Raw genomic sequence first — 24,124 nt, forward strand, 5'->3', positions numbered from 1 at the left:
ATTAAAAGACATACACATCTGTGCATGTTCTTCTCTTCCACACAATTTGAAACTCCCACAGGCAGTATGAAGTTACTTTAGTAAGGACATTGTTAGCATGAATGGTGCAGGATTCTGAGCATTCCCTGTATCTGGACAGCATGACCTTTGGCATGACCTTTAGAACATAATTTACAGCAGCAGTTGCTTTGTGCCTCGCCTTACATTATTTTCTCTCATTATATTTTCAATGTTACCTTTGCAGTGCAGCAGCAGAGGGCTGGATTCAACAGAAGGGTCAGGGATCAGGAGGGGGGTAAAGATGCAGGTTAGATTGGCTCTACAGTTGTAGTCAGAGTCCTCAGAGAATTCCTGCACAAAGCCATTTGAACTCTGAACCCTATGTCTGTCTGTCAAAAGATGACCCTCAGTGTTGAATGTAGAAAGCCTCCTCAGCAAGCAGAAATGGCCCAGAAAATGGCATCAGAGCTTTAATGTCTCTCAACATGACACTGAACATGAGCAAGGATAATCATCAATTATATAGATTGACAATATTTCTGAATACATCTATGATCCCTAAAGAATGCATCCTACTAATTTTGGTGATACTTCTCACACCATCACAATTTAGATTTGTGGTTTTGAGAAAATGTCTCACAATTACTGAGTAGGTTGCCTTACAATTGGGTACAGACATTATTCTCCCCCTATCGTGATCCATTTGCGTTTAATTTTGTGCCATCAGCATAAAATAAATGTGGTTAAACCTTTGGTTTAGGACTTAAAAATTGCTAATCTGAAGGCATTCCCATCAAGCTCAGCTATATTTTGTGCTTCGTGCAAATTAGCAAATGTTAGCATGTTAATATCCTACACAGAGTGAACATAGATAACGATACCTGAGATACAGCCTTACAGGCACAGACACTAGCAAGGCTGTACAAAAGTCTCTCATATTAGATATTAAACAGTCATGACAACAAAAAGTCTTATTTTCAAGACCATTTATTATTTAGTTGTAGCAGCATTGACCAGTAAACTCACAGATGCAAAACATTTTAACATTCGGTAAAGTTAAGAAAGTATATCAAAGCCTTGATTTGCAGAAAGATTTTAACAGTCAAAATATTCTGTACTGTACAAACTCGGAGTGGAAAACCATGGGTTGTATTAACGCCATTAAATTGTTTATATCATGTTACCAATTTATTAAGGTTAGCATGGTTGATGGAAATATGTAATTCCTTATTAAAGACAAAGGTAATAACCGACAGCCCTGCAGCAGCAGCATAAATAAAAAAGGCAGAGACGTTTTTTTCTTTTACCTGAGAATGATTCATTTAGAGTAGATTTTTCCCCCTTTAAACTTTCAGCCACAGCATGTCACCTGCTTTCATTTTGGTTCCATGAAGATGAAAACCACAGGTTACATTAACTAATAAATGAGCTCAGGAAAATACAGTTATTTTGTGTGTCCTTAAGAGTTAGTAAAAACATGCTGGAATATTTCAAATGTTGTTCCAAAATGAGGGCACTATAACATGATGTACCAGAACTTAATTTCTCCTGAGTTGAAGAATGAGATACGGCGATTGGGGGGGGGGGGGGGGATGTGGGCTTCTTTTCAAATATGAATGTCTCCTTGACATTTTCTGCACTGCGTTGGCTGCTCATCCTTGTCACATTTTCCCTGAGCTACATATGGGACGGCACGACCTGTTGACATTTACAAACTCATCTGGCTGAGAGCGATGGCATTCTATAAAGAGAAACACCTCAATATGTTCTGGTACTGTTTCCACTGCTCAGTGTTACACTAGAACATGTTATTGCTTTAAACAAACAGAGTCAACCTTTACAGAGAGACATGGTGCCTCACTCTTCTCTTTAAACAGCATTGCATGAAAGGTAAAAAAAAAAGAGGAAAATATGCAGCAGAAGCTCTGCAGCTGGCAGGCCTAATAAACTGGAGTAAATACTGCCAGCAGAGGGAGCCCACTGCTCTAATGTGACCAGGTTAAAGTCTGCCTGTGCCATACTGATATGCCGCTGGATTACAGCCAAGCAGTGTGGCACATATCTCACTAGCAGCTGGGTTAATGTAGGACATAAGTAAAATGAGGTGAGCGCACTGCTCATGTAGTAACTGCAAAGCATGACATAACTGTAAACAAAGTGTAGAGGATGTTAATGCAAACATGTATTTGTATGACTTAAGATTGACAAAATAAATAAAATGACAAATGATCAAGAGCATGGAAAGAAACGTGCCCATAAATAAATGAAACAACTTATTTTCTCTGTATGGAGAAAAGACTCATTCACTTTATTGAACATGAGAAATAAGAAACATGGTTTCCAATTGGATGCAATGAAGAAACTTAAATATGAATCATTGTGCGGGTATAGCCTCTGCATCCCTCATGTTCTTCGGAGGAAGTTTTAAAACGGTTCTGTGCGGATCAGCTCATCTTAATGCTTTTGGTCCAGCAGATTTGATCTTTAGAAATCAGGGCCTTGCTTCTTCAGCTTGCTGTAGTCCATGTCAATTGCATAAAACTGAGAATACAAAAACAAAATCTCTGTTCAAGAACAGACGGACATTTCACAGAAAAATACAATGACAGCAGAAAATGAGATCGGGTGACTAAACTTTTAGGTTTTAGGGTGTTTGGCAGAGCATCATATCGACTTGCCCTTTTAACTTCTGTTCAAATGTCAGAAGTTAATGACTTCATCACATGTGTTGCTAGTGGGCAAGGTTAACCAGATTATGCAATTGGATTAATCTATTTAAAGGAATTATCCATGGCTCAGCAACAAGTCTGGCAAAGATCCATACTTTGATCTTCAAATACAAACAACTACATTCTTCAGGGGATAAAATTGAAACTGTAACAAAAGTATGATTATAGAAATGTGTTGACAAAGGCACACCTTGTACTGATGTGTTGGGTCCATGTTGTTCCAGGGCTCTGGGTTGTTCTTGCGATCCCAGCTGTAGAGGAGGATAAGAATTATGAAAGATTCAACCACAGAGACTTGCATCTTTTCCTTTTTTTCCTAATCTGCATTTTCAATAAAAGCAGATAGCATTTGACCCCTACCACCAGTTGCCATTTCAGAAAAGGGCAAAAGTAAAAATGGTAGTAAAATGAAAATAAATGTTCCTGTTTAAAAATGGTAGTCCTCACCTGACATCGGGGTTTCTCAAGGCCAGACGAGCAAGGTACGTCATGGACATGGCTGCCCCTCCACCGATGAAGAACAACAGGGGGATCAGCTGTAGGTGACAGACAGGAAAATAAAGAACCTTCAATAACATACAGGCCAACTGTCACAGCTCAAGGAAGCGTGTCAGTTAACACTGCCTTGTGCAACTAGACAAGGCAAAATAGCTTTGAAATACACCGTTGTCCATAAAATGTAACTTATATGTTCACTGTACCTGAAATAATTTGCCCTTGCAGACTACACCTGCCATGTATTGACATCTTTATTCTTCATTATCATATGGTGCAGTATAAAGAAGCAGACACTGGGAGGTTACTTACACAAGTCAAATTACAGCGGTTCACAAATTGGTTCAAAATGTTAAGTTCTAGGAGGACTCAACACTTGGAACACAAACTTGCTAACGCTACCTGGTGAGCTAACACGCTAACTAGTAGCGTGTGATGCTATTTTCAGCACGGCACTCTTGCTAATAATCGTTGCTATCATGTTGTAAGTGAAGCCGTGACCTTATTTGACACCAAAGCATCAACATATGTTTGGCACTCCTTTCATGAGAGAACAGTGTACTATCTTACCTAAATAAAGTTAACAGGGAATCATCTTTAAATGTTTAACAGAATTTCTCAAAGTCAGTGCGGTCAAAGGCAGGCTGCTAGCTTGCTAAAGGTAACTGGTTAGCTAAACTGAGTTAGCAACACACATTCACGGATGATGACGTTTAAAACAAAGTCGTCTAATATAATTTTTCTCCTGATATATGACCGAAATATACTTACAGCTGGGTGACTCCGAAGCTGTTTGCGCATCGTGCCGATCATTTTGATGTTAGTGTTGGCTGACTTCGAACAGTAATAAACAGATTACAGTCTTGCCAAAACGGCTGACACTTAAATCTGCGAGATCGGGCGGAAGAAAGGCCTATGGAAGCTCAGAGAGGATGCTAGAAATACCGCCTGAGAGACGGTGGCAAAAACACATTTTTATTAATTATTATCAGTACCATGTAGAGCTTTAATGCCATACTACATGCAATTTATACAATGTAATTTTGTATGGTTTCATCAATTTATAACTGTGTGACTTTAGTTTGTATTTCCGAAAAGCTTTTTTATTCTGGCAATGCTAAAGCAGTTGAAATATTAGAAGGAAAAAAACCAAGACATTTCTTTGCATGAAAACATTTCAAAACATCTACAAAGCACAGCAACAAAATCAAAACAGAATCCGATGAAGTGATGGAAATAAAATCATTATTAAAATCTTGATCCAATAAGAAAGGACTTAAAGAATACTACAATGTTACTATTGAAATAATAAACAACTGTATTACTCATACAGAGCAAGGAATTAATGAAATAGAAGTGCATTTTAAAATTAGATTAAAAAGTGGACAAAGATGTAGCTTTTTATGTTTCTACAAAACTAAGGAAATTCATGTGCACCTTTTTAACTGGTATTCTTATAATAAGGTGAATGTACAACTTATGTGATGTTTCATTTAAAACATCCCCGTTTAACATAATGTTCCTCTGGCTATATCTGATCATTTTATTTATGAAGTTGTTGTGCCAACTAAGCCTTATGGTGCATTCATTTAACTCTCTTGTGGTAATTTAAATACCAACATTGTTACCTAGAAAACTTGTGGGTAAAGTGGGTGTCCCTTAAGTTAATTTAAATGCTTTGTTCCACCTTACTTATAATAATAATACATTTTTAAAAATGTAACGCACTTTGAATTGCCTTGCGTTGAAAGGTGCTATATAAATAACTTGCCCTGCCTTGCCAACGAGAAGTCTTATTTTTAGGTGTTTGCTCTCTTGTGCTATGCAAACTAAAACTTGTCCCAACAGCCCTTTGCCAGATCTGGTCATAACACTTTGTCCACGTCACAGGCTTTGTCCACATCACAGGCTGTGTCCTCTCTGGGAAATGGCAAGGAAAGAATTTTCTTAAATGGCAAATTCATCGTCATCCACAAAGACGCTGCATCAGTTTGGTCGAAGGCCTCCTTCATGTTTGAGTAAAGGGTTTCCTGACATGATTTGAGACGAAAATCCAGAAATTAGGTGTTTGGCAAGATGGCATGTTTATAGGCCAATTTGGAGTGAATTAATTTCCTTTTAGATTGCGGTCTTATGTAAAGAAACTGAAGTGAAGATTCTGTTTCAATTACTGTATTTTATGTAACATTTAGTGTGTAAGCAATTATTAATAATAATAATAATAATAATAATAATAATAATAATAATACATTCTATTTATATAGTGCTTATTGGGACATAAGATTTTCATTGCCAACATATACGTTGTATATGCTGTGCATATGACAAATAAAACCTTGAAACCTTGAAATACACAAAACAAGATATATCTGTAAAGCATCTTTAAAGAAGTGCAGTGCTGAAAGTAGTACAACAATCTTTGCCCAAGTAAAAGAAGCAATATTAAAATACTAGTGAAGAAAGTATGTAAATGTATTTAAAGTAGTCCTTATTATGAAAACCACTAGTTTTCAAATAATATATATTGCATAACTGTTTAATTTTTATCGATGCATTATTGTGTTCATTGGTTAAACGTTATAGCAGGTAAAAATAGAGAGTAGCTCCATCTATAATAAAATCATACATTTTCAATTAATATGAAATCTCAACAAAAACAATTTGCTGAGTAAAGTTGCTTTTACATACCCTGCTGGTAGTTTTGATTTTCCTTGTATCATAAGTATTTGTTTATAGCTATTTTTCAAAGATGAGTATCTCAACTGAATGATTGAAACATTCAAGTAAAGTAAGTCTGTGTAATAAAAATAAATTCACCATCAAATATCACAATTTCCCTTTTTATGGTCAATTATTTTCAACTTGTAGAAAATAAAAGTAAAAACAGTTCAATGATATGGTTGGACATACAACAATGCGATACATACAACCGTTTATATTTTTCAAATGACATGATTCTTGGCTGATTGTTTGCCAATCATTCAAATTTATGTGATAATTACACATATTCAAGCCACACTTTTCCAACCAAGCTGCATTTTGTGGAAAGTTCGTGAGTTAGGCCTTGTTTGGTTTCAACATCCATTCAAGGGAGGTTAGCTGGTTTTAGAAACATAAAGATTTGTCTGATACAGTATTTTCCATCTGTCTCTTTCAGCCAGTCCAAATTCCTCTACAAAAGTGTGGTGTTTTGAGGTAAAAAAAAAAAAAAAGGCTTTTCACAGTTCATTCTGGATTCGAGCCCAAGTAAAATGTGTCTCTGTGCTGTATCATAAGTATACAACAGCAGCTAGACTCTATTTTTAAATACAGTTAAGTGAAACATCAGACCATACTTAAACATATGATAGACACATACAGTGTGCCTGTACACAACACTTTATGAAAATAAGATACTGGCTTTAGAGTGTTTCAATTTGCAACCTTCCTGTCTTTCTCTCTTGTGCTCCAGATGTTCTAGTGTGTCGTCTTCTTGGGGGTTTTGCCAAATTTAGCATCAAATCCGAGACCTAAAGAGAGAAACCCAAATATATGATTAAAGAGCAAAGGAAAAGAAAGATTTAACAGCCTGTATTTAAAAAAATTAAGTTAATCAATTTAACAAATCAAAACATAAAATATTTTTCAGCCTTATTTTTACTGACCCCCCTCAGCTAAATTCTCATTACATAATTTACCACTCAACCAAAACTTTGCGTGGGAAGCCTAATTATTCCCCAATTGGTGCAGTGTTATTACACACAGAGTAGCTGTCTCAGGGTACAGTTAAATGTTTTAACCAGTGTTTTGCAAGAAGAGCTCCGCCATAAACACTAAGTTCCTGATATGAGACAGCCGCTGCCTTATCTCAAACAAGTAGAAATGTGCAAAAATCAAGATTGTAGTGAAGCATACAAGATATTTAAATTAGGATTTGTTGCCGAGTGATCACACAGGAGTGTCTTATCACAGTGAAGCTCTACCTGCCAAGATTGGTATTAAAATAAATCATAAAAGTCCATCATCAATTTTACAGCGACACAATACAATATTCTGTAATCTAGAAAAGGCAACAAGGTGTTAACTCTCACCAAGGAAAACTAGGATGGTGCCAAACCACTGCATCCCAGTCATGATGTTGCCAAACAGAAGAACAGATCCGAGGATGGTGAAGAACTTTCTCGTGGTGGTGACGATGGAGCAGGTCAGAGGCCCAAAGTAGACCACCGTCATGAAAATGAAGGTCTGGTTGAGGAGTTTAAAAAACAGACATTAAAGTAATAACTCTGAGGATTTAAATGTAAAGTCACTATCCACTGCTGATAAGGTTACAATGGTATGGGCAAAAATCTAATCCAAAGTAAAGTATTTCTTCAAATCTCCATCCACGCACCTGGCCTAAAGCACTGGTCAGTCCAAACAGGATTATGTTGTAGATGATGCTCGGGTGGCGTTCAGTAAAACTAAGGAAATCCCAGACCTCGCCTGTCCATAATACCGCTGAAAGCAGACGGGAAAAAGATTACAATGTCATATCAAAACAAAAACAGCTCTGGTATTGAAAAGAATATCACATATAGTAAAGTATACAAAATCAGTTCATAATATTGATGATGTGGGCGTATGGCCCCACCAGGTGGTGATGTACACTAACAACAGGAAGATGAAGCCCAGGTGTTGGGCTGCCATGGATTTGTGGGAGGGGAAGAATAAAACACCTTTATATTTTGGGAAATACAAGCACTTCAAAGTTTATCAACTTCTTATAAGAAGGTGTTATAGTGTCTTTATGTGAACTTTAACCTGAGGCCCTTTGAAGGAGTTTTAATAGCCTGGAATATCACTTATAAAAACATAGATAGTATATTTTAAGTGTTATATGAACTATGAAAGTGTGAAGCAGATGTGCAGGAGACATTGGGACTTCCAGAGAGATAGCAGGCATTGCCAATTAGTTTAGTTATACAAGTGATAACAGTCTCTTAGTTCTCTTACTGGCTTTAACCTTTTGATCTTTATCTTTCAGCCCATTAGCGACAAACACTACAAAGCCCCTCGTTCTTTTGCATCTGTTTTGCGCCTTATTCTTCAATATATTCCTGCAACCTCCTCACACAACTGACGGCTTTGAGGTGCAGGATTCCTTATCTATAAAGATAAGACTGAACACTTTGCCTCAACTGAATTAATGAGTTTTAACCTCCTGAGAGAATAGTGTTGGTCTTCCTTAAAGGGCCTCAACACACACTGTAATTGTTTCTTTCTTTTTTACTTGTTCAGATGTCTATGTGTTACAGCTTCATATCTGTCAATTAATGTTGTGAAAACACAAGAGAGGATACTTTTATGTTAAATAATAATGTTGAAATGAATTTTAAATTTGTATATCCGAATCGAAAAAATGTTTTGTCTATTCATTCTTTATACAATTAGGCATTGCTCAAATTATTTATTATATATCCTGTTTGAAAAAATTAGATTCCATTGGTAGTATGGTTTCCAACTTGTGGGCTCCTAAACAGAGAGAGATTGTAATTTACAAAATCTAATCTTTTCATTAAATGGATCACTTTGTTTAAATTACATTTTTTAAGTTTAAGTTCAAGGATAGTTCATATTTTAGGGTTATGCAATTATAAAATTAGACTACAGATATTCAAAGCTTTATTTCGCAAACCTCTAAAGATTATTAAAAAAGCATAATAAAAAAGACATTCAGAACAGCCCTTTTATAGAGTTGCAAAAACCCACTATTGTACTGACATATTGTTAAACCACTGCTTTTAGCTTTCCCCTTACAATTTGCAACTGCTTTGCACCAGGACTTGTGTGCCAGTGTTTCAGTTTCATTCTGCTAATTTTTGGCGCCAATGAGCAATACCAAGGTGATTTTGCTCATTACTCTCTCCTCTCTGGCGGTAGCTGTGCCAGTCAGTGAGATGGCCTGCTGTAGTTGTGGTTGGAAGGAAACCCTTCATGCTTCCTGGCACTTCACAGCACATATTTGGTGAGACAAGAGTTTGGCAGAGAGCATGGTGGACTCACCTAGTCCCAGCACCAGAGTGGACCACATGTTGATGTTCAGCATCATGTAGTTGGCACTCGTCTGGAATCGAGACCTCATGTGGTCCTGGGCAACTCCAGTCAAACCGTCCAATGTCAGAGAGACCAGCTACAACACAGCGAAACACAGCACGAGACAACTGTCATGGAAATGTCACAGTAACCATGGCTTCAGGAGGGAGAAACAGATAGATTGGCAGCATATGGGAAAAGGGAAATAAATAGCAACAAAGAAAAATAATAAAAACAACAACAAAATCACTAGTAGCGGATATTGGCCAAAATGCTATTTTAAATTGCTATCGACCTACAATTTCACAATTGGTGCATTCCTAGATACAAGCAAACTGGATGGAACATAAAGCTTTTAAACTCACCAGCAGAATCTCTCCAAACCCAAAGACATGGTCGTCTGCGACTGAGCTCTTATTGGGTTTGTAGAGGAACAACGCCACTCCGCTCACAATAAGCAGCACACACAGATACTTAGCCAGTGGGTACCTCTTCCTCAGTATCGTCACACCGAGGATCATCACTGCAACCACACAACAGCAGCATGATGGACATTTTCTTTAAGCAATGAATACCAGGGTGACATCTCTAGGATTTGAGGTTATCCCACCCTGGATACATAATGTCAAGCCTTTCCCCCTGACGGTGGAAAATATGGATTGTGAAACCGTGTGTGAGTGTGTCAAGAGATAACGAGCGATGAGATATAACATTCATGTACAAACAGAACATACTGTAGCCTGCCATATGTGCTCTTAACTGCTCACATGTGAAAAGCATGTGCTTACCCAATATGTCCTTGATCAGTTAAGAGAGGTATCAGATTATCTCTTATTTGTAATGTACTATTTATACATGGGAATTCTGACTTACTTGTTCAAGTTATATACAGCAACACATTAACCTATGTGATTAAGCAACCTGAGTTAGCCAGTATTGATGCAGATCATGGCTGAGGCCTGGATTTTGCACTCTAACAGTTGTAGGCAGGGACAATCCTGCACAAGTGCACTAATTCACTTTTAATCAAGAGCAACCTTTAAATGCACAATGAGTAGGATGTGTTGGTGGCTGTTTGAAAACACATCATAATAACAGTGGGTGGACAACCACAAATGTCCTGAACATACACTAAAAGAAAAAATACTGGCAGAGGGAAGGTGACTGCCACCCACATATAGCAGTTAGTGATGATAGAGAGGGATCATTTTGTATGAGCTTTCAGGTTGTTTTTTAACAAGATCCTTTGTGCATTTAAAAGATTTATTGACAGAGCTGTTCATATTCTCAATAGTTGTAATGACTATTTGAAATGAGCATGAGATGCAATAGACTTACACTGCATCCGATTGTTACTTGAGTGTTTATGCCAACTTTTAGATTGTTTAGTATAAAACTACAAATATTCAGGCATGTCATTACATTTAACAAGTTCTGAGGAGTATTTTCATTCTAATAATATTTATTTGTCAAATCATACAATGTATGATTACAAAAATTGATTATCAGATTTACCTGGTATGGGCTTGCAGGACTTCCCCAACACCTATTACCAAATAAAAGAAGGATTAGGGATACGACAGCATGAATCATTAATAAATCCATATTAGAATCATGTTAACAACTGAAGGGGCAGATTTACCTGTGTGGGGTAGTTCACATACTGGAGGGCAGAGTTACTGGACACCATGGCTCCAAGATAAGAGAGGGAGCACAGCCCATAGAGCCAGCTCTGGGTGTGATCTGGCTTTGAACCCTCAAAGAACTGGATCACTGATGATGAAGAGGTAGATGTAGCCTCAGATAATGTTTATTTTAGTTTGGACAGATTTCTTCTAAATAGTAAATACTTACAGATCTTAGCAAACAGAGCACTGACAATGCACTGAATGAGGACCAATGTCCGGGCAAATATGAACTTCTCCTTTTGGTCCCCTTGACCATAACTGCCTCGAGTACTGGAAGAGTCAAGGAGAAAAACAGTGTTGAGTGCAACAGATCACAGACAATCTGAGACTGATATAGCCTTCAACGACAATCCTGGCAAAAGCATGGGTGGTTACTGGTATTAGAGTTGAGCTCTTTCAGGAGTCTTCAAGTTATGGAAAGGTCCCTTTAGAAAGGAGATACCATACTGCAAGTGACAGGGTGGGGTGGTGACATTTTGTTGGGGAACCAAGAATCTTTAGCAACTTGCAAGCTGAACTCAATAGGCAATAGTTGCCAAGAACATATAGGAAAAAGTTAGGTCAATGCTATTAAATAAAAAAATAGAAAGATAAGCAACCAGTTAGGTTTGTGAGAGTCTCTTTGGTGAGACACGAGGTAGGAGTTTTCATTTTGAAACCAGATCCCTGTCCCCTTAAGTGACAACATGCCATCTGTGTCATGCCTCATTGTGTGATATGCAATAGAAACTGGTCTTTTTCTCATACTTTATATACTCTTTCTAGACAGCTGTATACAACCATTATGGTCGTATTTGTTAATCAAAGTATCAAAGAAAATGTTTGCACACAAAACACATGAGGATAATGACGTAGCTTTAGCGGCCTCGATATAGATAAGCTGCTCAATGGTATACCTTTAGAGATCAATACCTGGCATTTTCTAATATGAAAAGAATGTCACGCCAAACTCCATTCATAAAAATGAAGATTTAATGTCAGTTCTGCCTTTGCCAGCGCTAACTATAACGTTGTATCCCACATGAGTTTGCATGACGAGCAGATTGAACGCACTGGCACAAGGTGTACGTTTGTTGTGCATTACTTATAGCCATGTCATATTAAAATGAAGCTAGTAATGATAGGTACCTGTCGACATGCAAGTCAGAATTTAAGTGGTAGATTCTTAAATGTAATTTGGCACGGGATAGAAACATTTTCCTGTACCACAAGTCAATCTAAATGTTACTTACATAGTCTCTTGTAATATTCCGTAGTAAAAGTAACACACGAACACTCCAAGGAAGCAAACCATGAACCGTATCCGCATATTGTCCCATATCGAGACGGGCTTCCCAGCTCCCTTTCCTGCAGCCATGCTATCGTCCAGCAGTCCGGGTATGTTAACCGACACCGCTCCGCTGCCGGCTCCTCTCGCACCGATATCCCGCTCCACTATAGAAGACGTGACGAGCCCGGAAATGGTGCTCGCGTTTAGGTGTAGTTTTCTGTCGTAGAAGGCAAAAACTTTGCCTTTAAAGTTTCTTGAGCACAGTTAATTTATCAAATCCTGCAAGCCGTATTTTGACTTCTCTGGAGCTGCACAAACAGTCAGATTTCATGACATGTGTTTTTGTTCTGTATCATTCTAAGGTATCTATACCTCGCCTCCTGTGCAGCTGTACTGTTAAAAACATCCCATTCTCACCTTGATACCTGTACTGTCAGCAGAGTACAGTACGTGTTTTCATTGTGAAATTAAAGCCTGTATTTAGTAGGAATAGCGGTCGCGACAGGAAAATTGGTTTTGTGAAAGGACCTCAGTGGTGTCAACAGCTAAGCCTGAATAGTCCAATAAATTAGATCATGAACCCAAATACATAAAGGCGTGTTTAGTGTAACGATTCTAGGTCAATGAAATATATATATATATAAAATAATAATAATAACCAGCAATTCTGTCATGGAAGAAATATTAATATCATATAGGTAAAAGTACCAATGCTACACACTCAGTATGCAGAATTGACCATATCAGATATATTACTGAATCAAAATGAGTGATGTAATTGTTTTGCATAAAAGTAATGGTGAAGTTGGTAAAGATGGGGGTAGCCAATACAACATATTGGTTAACATTAGTTTATATACTGCAGGGTAACATTAACAATAAAAGTACATCATATTTCATATGTTTTTATTTTTGTTTAAATATAAATCTGCAAGGCAACTGAAGTTATCAAATAAACCTAGTAGCGTCAAAAAATACAATATTTCCCAAACAAATGTAGATGGTAAAGTAACAGAACATAGAAACACAACTACCTTACAGTTTTTTATACATTGCTTGAGTAGATAAACTAAAATACTTCCACCAATGCAGAAAGACAAATAGTTCTGCTTATATTTTATTTTAAATAAAATATTAAATGTCGTGTGGCACTTGTAAAGGCAGCCAATACAAACAATGAGGTCCTTCCTTGAAAGAGTCGCTTGCCTTTTTTGTCGTCCTAGGATGTGGATTAAATTCATTGGTCCATGTAAGGCAATAGAGATCCTTTCTCGTCCAATCGAAAGCAGATTTGTGTGGAAAAAGGCGGTGCTTGGATTTAAAAACCGCAAATCCACGTTTCAAAGGCAAGCAACAACAACAAGAAAATAACTACAAGAATTATAAGTAGTACAGAAAGGACTTAATCGTCCCTAAAAATCTTTTTATTTTATTTTATTCGCAATGGCAACAGCACCACTAAATATTAAAAGTAGGAAATGGTCATCATGACATCATGTCTGCAAAAAAAGGGCTGACAATAATACCTTTTTTTCTCAACGATATGTCTTTTTTTATATCAGTTTTGCATAGGATCATACTAACAGAAAGACAGTGTTTATTCATTTGAACATTAACTTGAGCATTGGGAATCAACCTTTCCTTATGTTCCAAAGAGGCTCAGATTGAACAAAAGCACAAAACTTGACCCACTAAAATTCTTGAAAAGTTTACAAAATTGCAAAGGTTTGGTTAAAACAATGCCCTCTGTGGGCACTAAAGCTAATCCAACATCCTTGCTAGTAAAACATTAAAGCATTAACAGAAAAAAATGGTTTTCTTTAGTGAAAACTAAAATAATATCACCAGCTTCCTTAAAAAGATACAAAAATATATATCTCTTTCTAGAAGTACAACTGTAGAAAAGTCAGCTTCCATTAAACTATGGGCCAACAGATTTTCGGACATTTCTTGAACCCTATTGCGTTCTTGTTAAAAAAAAATCAAGGTGAAAGTTTATCTAAAATCTTAACAATTCTTTAACTAACAATCAATGATAGTTAACTCCTCGTGTGTTGTAAGTGCTTGTTTTTATTTTTAACTTTGAAGTCACTTATTGATATTAAAAATGAAAACATCCATAGCAGATTGCAATATCTGTCTGAACTGCTGATGCAACAACTAAAAGAATATTTAGTTTTTTATCAAAAACAACAGCCTTAAAAATGTTTTCAGCCTTTCCAGAACTCCAGCCCTGACTTAATCCATAGTCCACATATGGGAATACTTATAATAAGTGCTGATGAGGTAAATATCAGCTTAAACATAGCATTCTACATGCGGAAATAATCAGTTAAACAGACTTAGTGTGAGCCACAAAGCCTTTTTTTTCCACCCACAGTGATCATGGCACGTTACAGCAGTTACATTTAAAATACAGTCAGTTGTAAGCATGTTCTGGCAGTGTGTTTTAGTCCTGAGAAGAGGCTACTGCATGCCCAGGTGCCTGGTAGGAGAAGCCTGACCTGGGCAGCCTGTGACCGGAGAGACTGACAGGCCCCGGAAGAGAAGGTCCATGGAGGGCAGGAGGGGCTTGAGGAGGCTTACAGGGCAGAAAGCGGAGCCTCCATGAGGGGTGAAGTTGACTTTATTGGGGTCAGGGCAGGATGGCCGGAGGAAAGGCTTGTCCTGAGAGGCAGACCTGGAGGTAAAGAGATCGATAGAAGTTGGCATGTACCCTTATATACTGTATCATCAAGGGCTCCAAATGCCAGAGCTTTTTTTTCTTTAGTTTTGCACATCTACAGTCATAATAAGTCATAATAACATTTAATTAACATTCTTAAAATTCTGTTATGATAAAAATGATTGATACGGCTCTACTTAATGTTTTTATTCATACTTTAGTTATTTATATTATAACCACACCTTTTACTATAACTGGGTTTTCTATAAGCTGCCGTTGCAGAAATGCGATATTCACACCTCACAAATGACCTTCTTCCAAACTTTGATAAACGATTTTATAAGATAAATGTTTATGAGTTAAGTTTGAATCTGTTTAATTTAGAGCTTAACTGATATACTACTGCTTGGGGAGGGGGGCTTGATGGTTTGCTCCTGAAAGTAAATGTTTAGAAGTGAATATTTATTTCATGAATGTATCATCTATACATGATGTTTTAGCTTACATTGGATCCTTGCACACTTGTTCTCGCTCAGAGCCTTCTGGCGGCTCGCGCCGGAAGGAGTAGGTTTTGTTTGGACGAGTAGCGGAGGAGCAGGGCGGCAGCAGAGGAGGGTCCAGTGCAAACAGAGGGAGCGGCGTTGATGGAGCGGAACATAGTGTCTCAGAGTCCAGTAGCTCTGCTCAGAAGGACCAAAATATCCATAGCTTTGTTACTAATATGAAAACTAACCATATTTATTTAAGGACACCACAAAAATATAGAGTGGTCTCACCTGGCTGTCCCATGGGACAGGGAGACTGTGATGGAGACAGAAAAGATGGGTTCAATGGAGAGGGGGAATTTGAAGGGGACAGCAGCGATGGATCTAGAGGACAGGGAGACTGGGAAGGCGAGAGGAGGGAAGGATCCAGATCCAGGGGCCCTGGAGAGGCCTCACTCTGAGAGCCACTGCTGCATCTCTGGACAGGGACAGGGGCCCTATGGCCATCCGGGATATCCAAAATCTGGAAAATTCAGGAGGAAACAAAAACGAAGGGGTAAGAGCAGCTAAAGAAATGCAATGTTTTTCACCAATATTGTCAAGTTGTTCGCTGAAAACAAGATCATTATATAACGATTGGTAGCTTGTGCTTTAAATGTGTTTGTTTTTTTATTACAGAAGTAAGCCTAATACTGCTGCTACAACTTTTGGTTCAGTTTCATAATTACTGCATGAAACATTTTCTCAAAAAATGATCTGTTTGATAACCTTGGGCCTCACCTTGTGCTGATCGTCAGGTTTCTCAGAAACAAACACTTCCTCCAGCTCCAGGTTCAGGCCTTCAACACTCCGCCGCAGCCGTGGGGTGATTCTGTTCAGTCGCATCAGCGGCATGGTCTGAAAAACAAGAGTCATGTTTGCTTAAATTATTTTAGCAGAAAGTGTATATACTATCCATGTTGTGTGCCATGTCTGTGCACATTCAGATACAAACAGGAGGTAGGGCCAGCAAAGCGCAGTTTCCAAGATCAGCGAAATTGATCACAAGAGCTTTACTTTAATGCTGTTCATTACCTTACCTAATTGTAAATACTTCAATTAAATATTCCCCATGTTTTTTTCCATCTTGAGTTGTTCATTCTATGTTTTCTACTTCATCTTATTTGTGAGAGTAATACTTTTGAATTAAATGTGATGTTATTCTCTGTGTGTACATTGGGTGGTGCTGTGGTGTTATCCTGTGATCAGGTATAAAAAGCAAGAACGTGACTGCTGTCAACAGGTGTTCCAGCAGAAAGGGCAAATGGTTTTTGATGGCTGCAATGCCTTACTGTTTATTTTCAGTTGCGTGTTTTTTTGTATCAATCAAAACTTAAATGTTGATGCATGGCAAAGCAAATAAAATGATGGTTATTTTAATCTATCAAGTGTGTTTTCTGCATTTTATCCCTTTTTTATGTTTATTTTCTCTCATTGAAAGCACTTTTATGAAAAGGGCTATACAAATATGGTTTAAAATCAATATTATTAATATTATCATTACTATATAATATACACTTGACTAAAAGACTAAAGACTTGGTCCTTGTTAAAGTATGAAAGGCTGTTTTCAGATTGTCTCTGTGTGACAACATGGCAGAATAACAGGAGGCGTGATGACAGCCGTTCCTAAGAAAAGCACAACTGTTTTTAAATATCCCTGTTACTACGTGCTTCCCAGTCTGCCCATGGAAGATGGAATAGCCTCAGCAGTTGTCATGAAAATGTTAATCTCTGTGTCTTTTCCCCACTAGTCATCAAGAGACATAAGCAATGGGTTACCTGAGTGATGCCTGCTGCATGACCTGCTGGCAGGCGCTGGTGGGGGGGCTCGTACCCTGCTGAGGGAGGGACATGGCGGGAACGCTTCTGCAGCTGGTTTCTCAGCTTGGCCACCTGAGGGCAGAGTGGAGAGAAAATGATTCAGGAGTCACAACGCTTCATTCTGAAAATGGAAAGGTTACTTGATTTCCCCTCAGGGGGGTGTTAATGTATAATGCTGTCAGTGGGAGGGTGCGGAATAAAGGGTGTGAACAGTGCTGGAATGTTCTAAGTAGATTTACTCAAGAACTGAACTTTAGTACAATTCAAGGTAATTTTACTTTAAGTTTTACATTTAATGAAACTTAATACTTCCCTCCATTACATGCTAAATTTGTCTGACAGCTTTAGTTACTTTTCAGATCATGTGGTGATTTTGGATGTTCATGATAAACTGAAGGATCTTTTTTGTGTTGACATAATTATATTTCCATCCTAAGCTAAATAAACAACTGTAAAGCCTCACTTGGATCCGCTGGAACAGGCATTTTCACAAAGTTGAAAACAAGATTGTGTTTCTAAGATCATGGAAAGTAGATTTATTTTTTACATATCTGTGGTTCTCAAAGGACTAACGTGATGTTTTTATAAATTATGCTTCATTGCTGTATATTAAGCTACAGTACATCATGGAGTTACTGTACTGTACTTTAGTGCAAATCCAAGGTACTTTTTATACTCAAATGACATTTAACAAATAAGGCTTATATAAACTTTCTAAAGATAGTTTGTTAATGCAAGCCTTAGGAATGCTTTTGGAGTAAGGAATTAGTACTTATTCTCCTTATTGGAGTATCTGTACTTTTCTTCCACCAGTGGGTGTAAGTAAGAGCAAGAAACAGGACAATTGATTATATATACTCAAATACGTACCTCCCTCAGGTGCTCTGCACTGCCCCATGATGCTGAGCGTTTGTGTTTGCCTGCACTTCTCCTCCCTCTGGTCTCTTCTGCCCAGGAACTTGGTGTCTTAGAAAAAGAAGTATTTAAGTGTGGTGAATTAAGAGTCCCGAATTTGTCTAAGAAATATTTGGTGGCTGTAGTACAAAATGGCCTTTTTTGGCAGAAGTTCTGGTTGTCCTTTTTGAGGCCTCTGACATTTTCTGTTTAACACTATTCAATAATACAAGTTGTTACGAGTACAACACAGAAGTGGAGCCCAACAGCTGTCTTACACACCTGCCCCAACAGCTGTACAGAGGAAGGCGTTGAGAAAACCACCCTGAGCTGCAAAACAGCCCTCGGCTTTCACACACATTTCAAAACATCCAAACCACATCTTTGAAAAGTCTATAAATATAGTGCAAGTTCAGCATTCAACACTTCAGTGCACTTTTACACACAGAGTAACCTTGTTATTCACAAACTCACATACTGTACAAAAACAACAACTAAGACAAACAGAAAACTTTTTTGTGCACTTCTTCTTTTGTCAGTCACAACTACTCTTTAACCTACTTTTAATCATATAAACGTACCGATTTCTTCACTTTGACTCTTGATTTTCTAACAGAGGGAGTCGGGTTGGCTTCCCCCGGCTCTTTGTTGGGAGAAGACGCCTGGCAGTTCATCCTCACCCAGTGTAACCCAGGTTTTGTTGACCCACAGGATCAAATGACCACAGTTCTGGTGCCTCCAGTCAACTACTTCACACGCTTTCATACAATCGAAACCACGCACTGGTGTCCATGCCATTCAGTAAAGCAACAGTACACATTTAGCCCTCACTGGGAACAGTAGGGCTGTGTCCTGGTATTCCATTCCCAAAATGCGACCAGTTCTCAAGGTGTCCGCCTCACAACTCAGAGAAATCCTATTGGTGCCATAACTGCCTGCAGTAGAAACACAGACACCATCTTCTCCCCTTCCAGTGGACTCATACGTAGTGCATTGCCCAGCTAAATGAGTCAGGACGCGACATGGGTCAGTCATACGATGACATCGGAGTAGAGTTACAGCTGCCAACCCCCCCGAAATCATCCAACACCAACAACCCCACACTTCCCAAAACATGAACAGGGGGATCATGGGACACATATCTATAAAAAGACTCAAAAGGTAGCCGAACATTCTAGTGTTTCCAGCTCTGACGACTCATCAACATGTACTTAATTCCTGTCTGCAATGTGTCCTCAATAAAAGGGAAAAACAATCAATTTTATTTTTGACTGAAAACAGACAAGAGCAGCTAATTCCCACAATTTTGAGGCTTGAGGAAGAACATATTTAGCCTTTTTGTTTGTAAAATTCGATGTAAATTTGTTAGGTGATCAAGATGTTGGCCATTCTTTTTTCAATCAACAAACTGATTGACTGATTATATATCAGAATTAACTGAACAACTTGCATTAAAAAAATCTACTGTCCTTTGAAATAAACACTACCAGACACATATTTATACTTTTTTATAAAACAACTTGTCCACAAACATGCTTGCACCCATGTAGCACATATCTGTAGAATTACAGCATAGTAACGAAGGTTAAATACATGTTTAACTGTAATTCCATGTACAATTGATAAAAAATGTGGCACTTAAATTTGTTATCTATATCGATGGGATTATTTGTATTAATGTGTGCTGGCAACTTTACTCAATAAAGTTTTATTTTGTCTTTACCGTTGTTGTATCTTTGCTGTAACAATGTACATTTCCCCTGTGCTAACAAAGAAGTTCTGAGTCTGATTACTGTGTGAGTGTAAGGTGTTCGTAGTGTAAATGTATATAGTTATGTTATTTAAATGTATTATTTTCAGCATGTCTTATTTTTCTGTCATTTTAATGTATAACTCTTCCTTTTTCTTCAGTCTTAGCTGCCGTAACATTTAAATATCCCCTATAGGGGTCCAGGGGTCCGTGAAAGTATTTTTTTTAAAATTATTTTGAATCTGTGTTACTAAAAGATGTGTGTTTGATAATGTTTAATTAAAAAAAAATTCTGCCTAATAAACCCATGGGGGTTAGTTCTTGTTCTCATGATAAAGAAAAAAAACTAACTGATTAATGTTAAAATCCCCATAAATATAAGTTCACATTTAGAATAAAACATGTTGTAACAATTAGCCGGAACGCTTAGGAAGTAGAAAAGCATATCAAATGAGGATTGACGCAACAACCAGTTAAATCATTTAAAGTAATGCAGAGGATGGCAGAAGGAGCTGCTGGGTGGGGTGTCAGTGTGTGTGTGGCTGAGGAGAGTGCTGGGGGATGGGGTGTCTGTATAATGAGGTCAGGAGGGGTCTGTTCCTCACAATGGAGGCGAAGGGGGTTCGTTCGGTTTTTAAACTGTGTCAGGATCGAAGACGAAGCTGCGGAGTTGGAGATGTTGGTTGGGGCTTTGTGCACTAGTTAGGAGCCGATACAGTCAAGGGGGGAGCGAGGGGAGAACAGCAGAGTTTAAAGAAGAACAAAAACGACTATTTCCAGTTGGCTGCCTTCCACCCGCAGCGTCAAACTGGAACCACCAGACACCTGCAGAGCCAACATCAGATATCTTGTCCTCTATACAAACCCCTCACATACAAGACAAGCAAGGCAGATAAACCATTTGATCCTCTGTCTGCTTGTTTTCGGCAACATGAAGCAACAGGTATTATGGGAAATGTGTCCTTACACAGACTTCCACTGACTGGATGGCTCTTGCTAAATAACAGTGATTACTGAAAGGTATCACCATTAATTTGACATTAACATGATGCATTAATATTTACCTGTGTGGCTTTGTCATTAACACAGGTAACAGCCATGCTCTCTCCCTCTTTGGGCCACTGTCCCTGCAGGTAGGGTCCGACAATTCCGTCAAGAGAAAGCGTTCGGCGGATGGTGGGTTTCGGCGGGCGAGCCGTGGTCCTGTCAGCTTTGGAAAACAGAAAGAAAAACCCATTAAAGGAATTACTTCATCCATAACATATCCATGTTTATGTAATTTATCCCACCCTGCATCTCCTTGAGCTCGTAAAGAATACTTTTCTAGCATGCCTCCATGTCGAATAATGAATCTAAAATTGTTGAACAAGTCTTGATGAGTGAAGGATGTGATATATATTTGCTGTTGTTGAAAGCCTATTTACTTCAATTCATCAAGACTTTTTTCACTGTGGAACATTGCATCAAGAAAAAGATCCTTGAAGAACTCAAAGTAGCATAAAGTCAGGGAGTTTGTGTCTGATGTCTGGGTTGTGTAAGCCTTAACACAGTACTTGTCAGAACAATGTCTGTCATGCTCACAACTCATGCCTGTGTGATCATGTATAGCTTACATCGGCCAAGAGTTTAAAACTCTCTTTAAAAAGATAAACAGTATTTTGACACCAGTAGTAGTTGCTCCCAGGCTTCCTCCCCACCAATAAGCATGCCCTGTGGAGTTGTGTGTTTGCATGTTGGCATTTCTCTGTAATCTCTGGCAGGTTTGGAATATGCCTTTGACCTGGAGCAAAGCCATTCATCTACACAGCATAGGCAACAGTCACCACAGGCTACAAGTATATCTACCACCACACACACAGTATGTTGTCATGTTGCAGGGCAGACAGGCAGGGTGTATAAATAAACACCACTACATGCAGATGTGATTTGCATGGATACAGTTTAAGTACAACAAAGCTGTGTTAGAGTAAAGAACACAGCAGAGGTCCCACAGGTTAAAGTGCAAAGGCTTGACTGAGTGTCAAAATTACATTTAGAGAGCAGTGTTATGTTTCAGGGGTTAGCAAAAGCATTTATTGTTGACTTGACTTTCTCAAAGTATGTTGGAATTTAGCTTTCAGACCGAGACAAGTTAAATCTTTGATTCAGTGAATTGATCCATGAATTGCAATGAGGTCGGCCTATGTATCCATCAACTCAAGCCTGCCTTTTTAATGCGTAACGTACATTTAAGCAAGTCAATAAGTCAATCATTTTTCAATGAGCACTCAAGTTCAAATGTAAGACTTATTCATTAAAAAATGGCTTTAGTTCTTTTCAAACATTTTTTCTTTTCGATTTTCAAAGTACATTAGGCAGAGGTTGTATGGTTTTCTTTGCGTCATTGATTTATCTTTTGATTAACTACATAGTGTCAATTAAAAAGAACGTAAATTAAAGTGAATTCTTCAGAGCTCGAGTTGTGTTCCAAAGCCTAGAAATAGTTAAGTTATAATGCTATGAGACAGACAAAAGTAGACACTAGGGAACCACATGTTTGGCATATTTGCTAGGGGAAACAATCTAATAAAACTACTGTCAAAGTAGTTGCTGCTTCATTGACCTTATTGATCCATTGGCCTATATTTAAATTTGTGACAGAATATAGAAAAAATAAGTTAGAGGAACACACATGTAAATTAAACACTTGACCATAATGAATACCTGAGTCAGATATTCATAAATGGGAAACAAACATCAAAAAACGTTTCAACACTGGACCACATGGAAGTGAATGCAGATTTCACCCCCCTCTTGCTGAGTTCTATTTACCCGTCTTGACCTCCCGGCAGAGGAGAGCGGAGCCCCTCTGGAGCTGGTACGGGACTGTGGCTCTGAGGGGCTGCAGGCTGGGGTTGCTGCACCCCCGAGGCGCTCCTCCACTTCTGCCCGACATCCCCCACTCGGAACTCCGCTTAAGAAAACACACACACGGTTTCTCTTCTTCCTCTCGGTCACTGCAGCTCTGCGCGGCGCTGGCTTTCTTTCTGCCCACATTCACTTCATCCATGGTGATGATCCAAAACTGTTATCGGGCCTCTTGTTGAGCACCCAGCTTGAGATTTCTTTTGTGATGATGAGCATGATTTTGTGTCGCTTACTTTCGGAGCAGAGACGACATGAGTGCAGTTTAAAGCATTATTCTTCAAGTTGCAGTGTGAGGAACAGACACCACTAACACATCGCTGGTCGTGCAAAGTGACAACACAACAGCTCGGCTCAAACTGTGTGCAACTGTCTCGTGCAGTGTATGATTCTTAGGGAGGTTGATCTGATTGGCTTCAGCAGAATACTACTGAGCACTTATTGGTCATTATGCCTATCTGTCTCCGGGGCCCCACCCCCCTTCCCAAAAAAACCCCAAAAACTTAAAGCTCTCATTTACTTTGTTGAGATTTTTCTATGACCCCCACCCTGCTCCCCCTCAGACCCACGTCCGAACCCTGGGGTCTCCTCACAGTGTGTGTGTGTGTGTGTGTGTGTGTGTGTGTGTGTGTGTGTGTGTGTGTGTGTGTGTGTGTGTGTGTGTGTGTGTGTGTGTGTGTGTGTGTGTGTGTGTGTGTGTGTGTGTGTGTGAATTTAAAAGTTTGGTTAAGGGAACCCCTAAGGTCACTATAGATACTAAGAGGGTCCAAAATTAAACATGAATGTACTGATATTAATTGATATGAACTTGATGTGGGAGAAAACCAACACTTTAAAATTAAGTTAATCACCATATTGATGGTTTCTTTGGCTTCTTACCTACATGTTAATCTATTTAATCACTTTTCTATGAGAGTGAACGGACAGCAAACTCTCTGTGTGATGGACAAAACAAGACATTTGAGGACTAGTTGTAAATTTGCTTCATGATAGGTCGCGTTATTCTATAAAACCAGTGTGATGTGTTACAGGCTCCATCACCTTAAAACAGATCATTGTGTGAGCTTGCAGATTGACTGAAATGTTAATAGCTAAAGTCAATCAAAGATTTTCATCAATCTGTCGAAAATATTTGTCCAGTCCAACCTTACTTAGAGGTACTTCTTTATCAAATAAGATACATTTGATTTTTTCATTTTAATGATCTATTTGTGTCTTTCCCTGCAAAGTTCAACCACAAGATGGAGCCAGACCAATAGACTGTGAGTTTGTTTTGTGCATTGCTTGATGTCCAGTGTTTTCGGAGTATTACTTTTTTGTTTCTCAGA

The 24,124-nt window shown here is 38.5% G+C and overlaps 3 protein-coding genes and 1 long non-coding RNA gene across 5 annotated transcripts; 1 reads left to right on the forward strand and 3 right to left on the reverse strand.

The window, feature by feature from the left end:
* Nucleotides 1-2,273: 2,273 nt before the first annotated feature.
* Nucleotides 2,274-4,214, reverse strand: ndufa4a (NDUFA4 mitochondrial complex associated a). The gene is made up of 4 exons (XM_063903728.1): nt 3,996-4,214; nt 3,177-3,265; nt 2,920-2,980; nt 2,274-2,541 (listed from the first exon to the last, which is right to left on the reverse strand). The coding sequence occupies exons 1-4, from the start codon at nt 4,035-4,037 to the stop codon at nt 2,485-2,487; spliced, it is 249 nt and encodes an 82-aa protein (XP_063759798.1). The 5' UTR covers nt 4,038-4,214; the 3' UTR covers nt 2,274-2,484.
* A 1,834-nt stretch (nt 4,215-6,048) lies between these two features.
* Nucleotides 6,049-12,755, reverse strand: slc35b1 (solute carrier family 35 member B1). 2 transcript variants are annotated; one of them, XM_063903727.1, is made up of 10 exons: nt 12,654-12,755; nt 12,199-12,453; nt 11,133-11,236; nt 10,921-11,051; nt 10,794-10,824; nt 9,644-9,801; nt 9,249-9,375; nt 7,597-7,703; nt 7,295-7,448; nt 6,049-6,733 (listed from the first exon to the last, which is right to left on the reverse strand). In XM_063903727.1, exons 2-10 carry the CDS (start codon nt 12,321-12,323, stop codon nt 6,681-6,683), a joined length of 990 nt encoding a protein of 329 aa, XP_063759797.1. In that variant the 5' UTR covers nt 12,324-12,453; nt 12,654-12,755; the 3' UTR covers nt 6,049-6,680. The 2 variants fall into 2 exon arrangements, with proteins under 2 accessions (XP_063759797.1, XP_063759796.1); XM_063903726.1 differs by having other exon boundaries at nt 12,199-12,753.
* Nucleotides 12,756-13,626: 871 nt separating this feature from the next.
* On the reverse strand, nt 13,627-23,160 carry fam117aa (family with sequence similarity 117 member Aa). Its single transcript, XM_063904834.1, has 8 exons — nt 22,704-23,160; nt 20,957-21,102; nt 18,119-18,214; nt 17,207-17,320; nt 16,167-16,283; nt 15,678-15,909; nt 15,407-15,581; nt 13,627-14,916 (listed from the first exon to the last, which is right to left on the reverse strand). Exons 1-8 carry the CDS (start codon nt 22,939-22,941, stop codon nt 14,703-14,705), a joined length of 1,332 nt encoding a protein of 443 aa, XP_063760904.1. The 5' UTR covers nt 22,942-23,160; the 3' UTR covers nt 13,627-14,702.
* Nucleotides 17,447-19,864, forward strand: LOC134878656 (uncharacterized). The gene is made up of 2 exons (XR_010167701.1): nt 17,447-17,516; nt 18,759-19,864. It is a non-coding gene; the product is annotated as an uncharacterized LOC134878656 (long non-coding RNA).
* Nucleotides 23,161-24,124: the final 964 nt, after the last annotated feature.

This window comes from Eleginops maclovinus, chromosome 16 (genome assembly GCF_036324505.1).
Source record: "Eleginops maclovinus isolate JMC-PN-2008 ecotype Puerto Natales chromosome 16, JC_Emac_rtc_rv5, whole genome shotgun sequence".
NCBI classification, from domain to species: domain Eukaryota; kingdom Metazoa; phylum Chordata; class Actinopteri; order Perciformes; family Eleginopidae; genus Eleginops; species Eleginops maclovinus.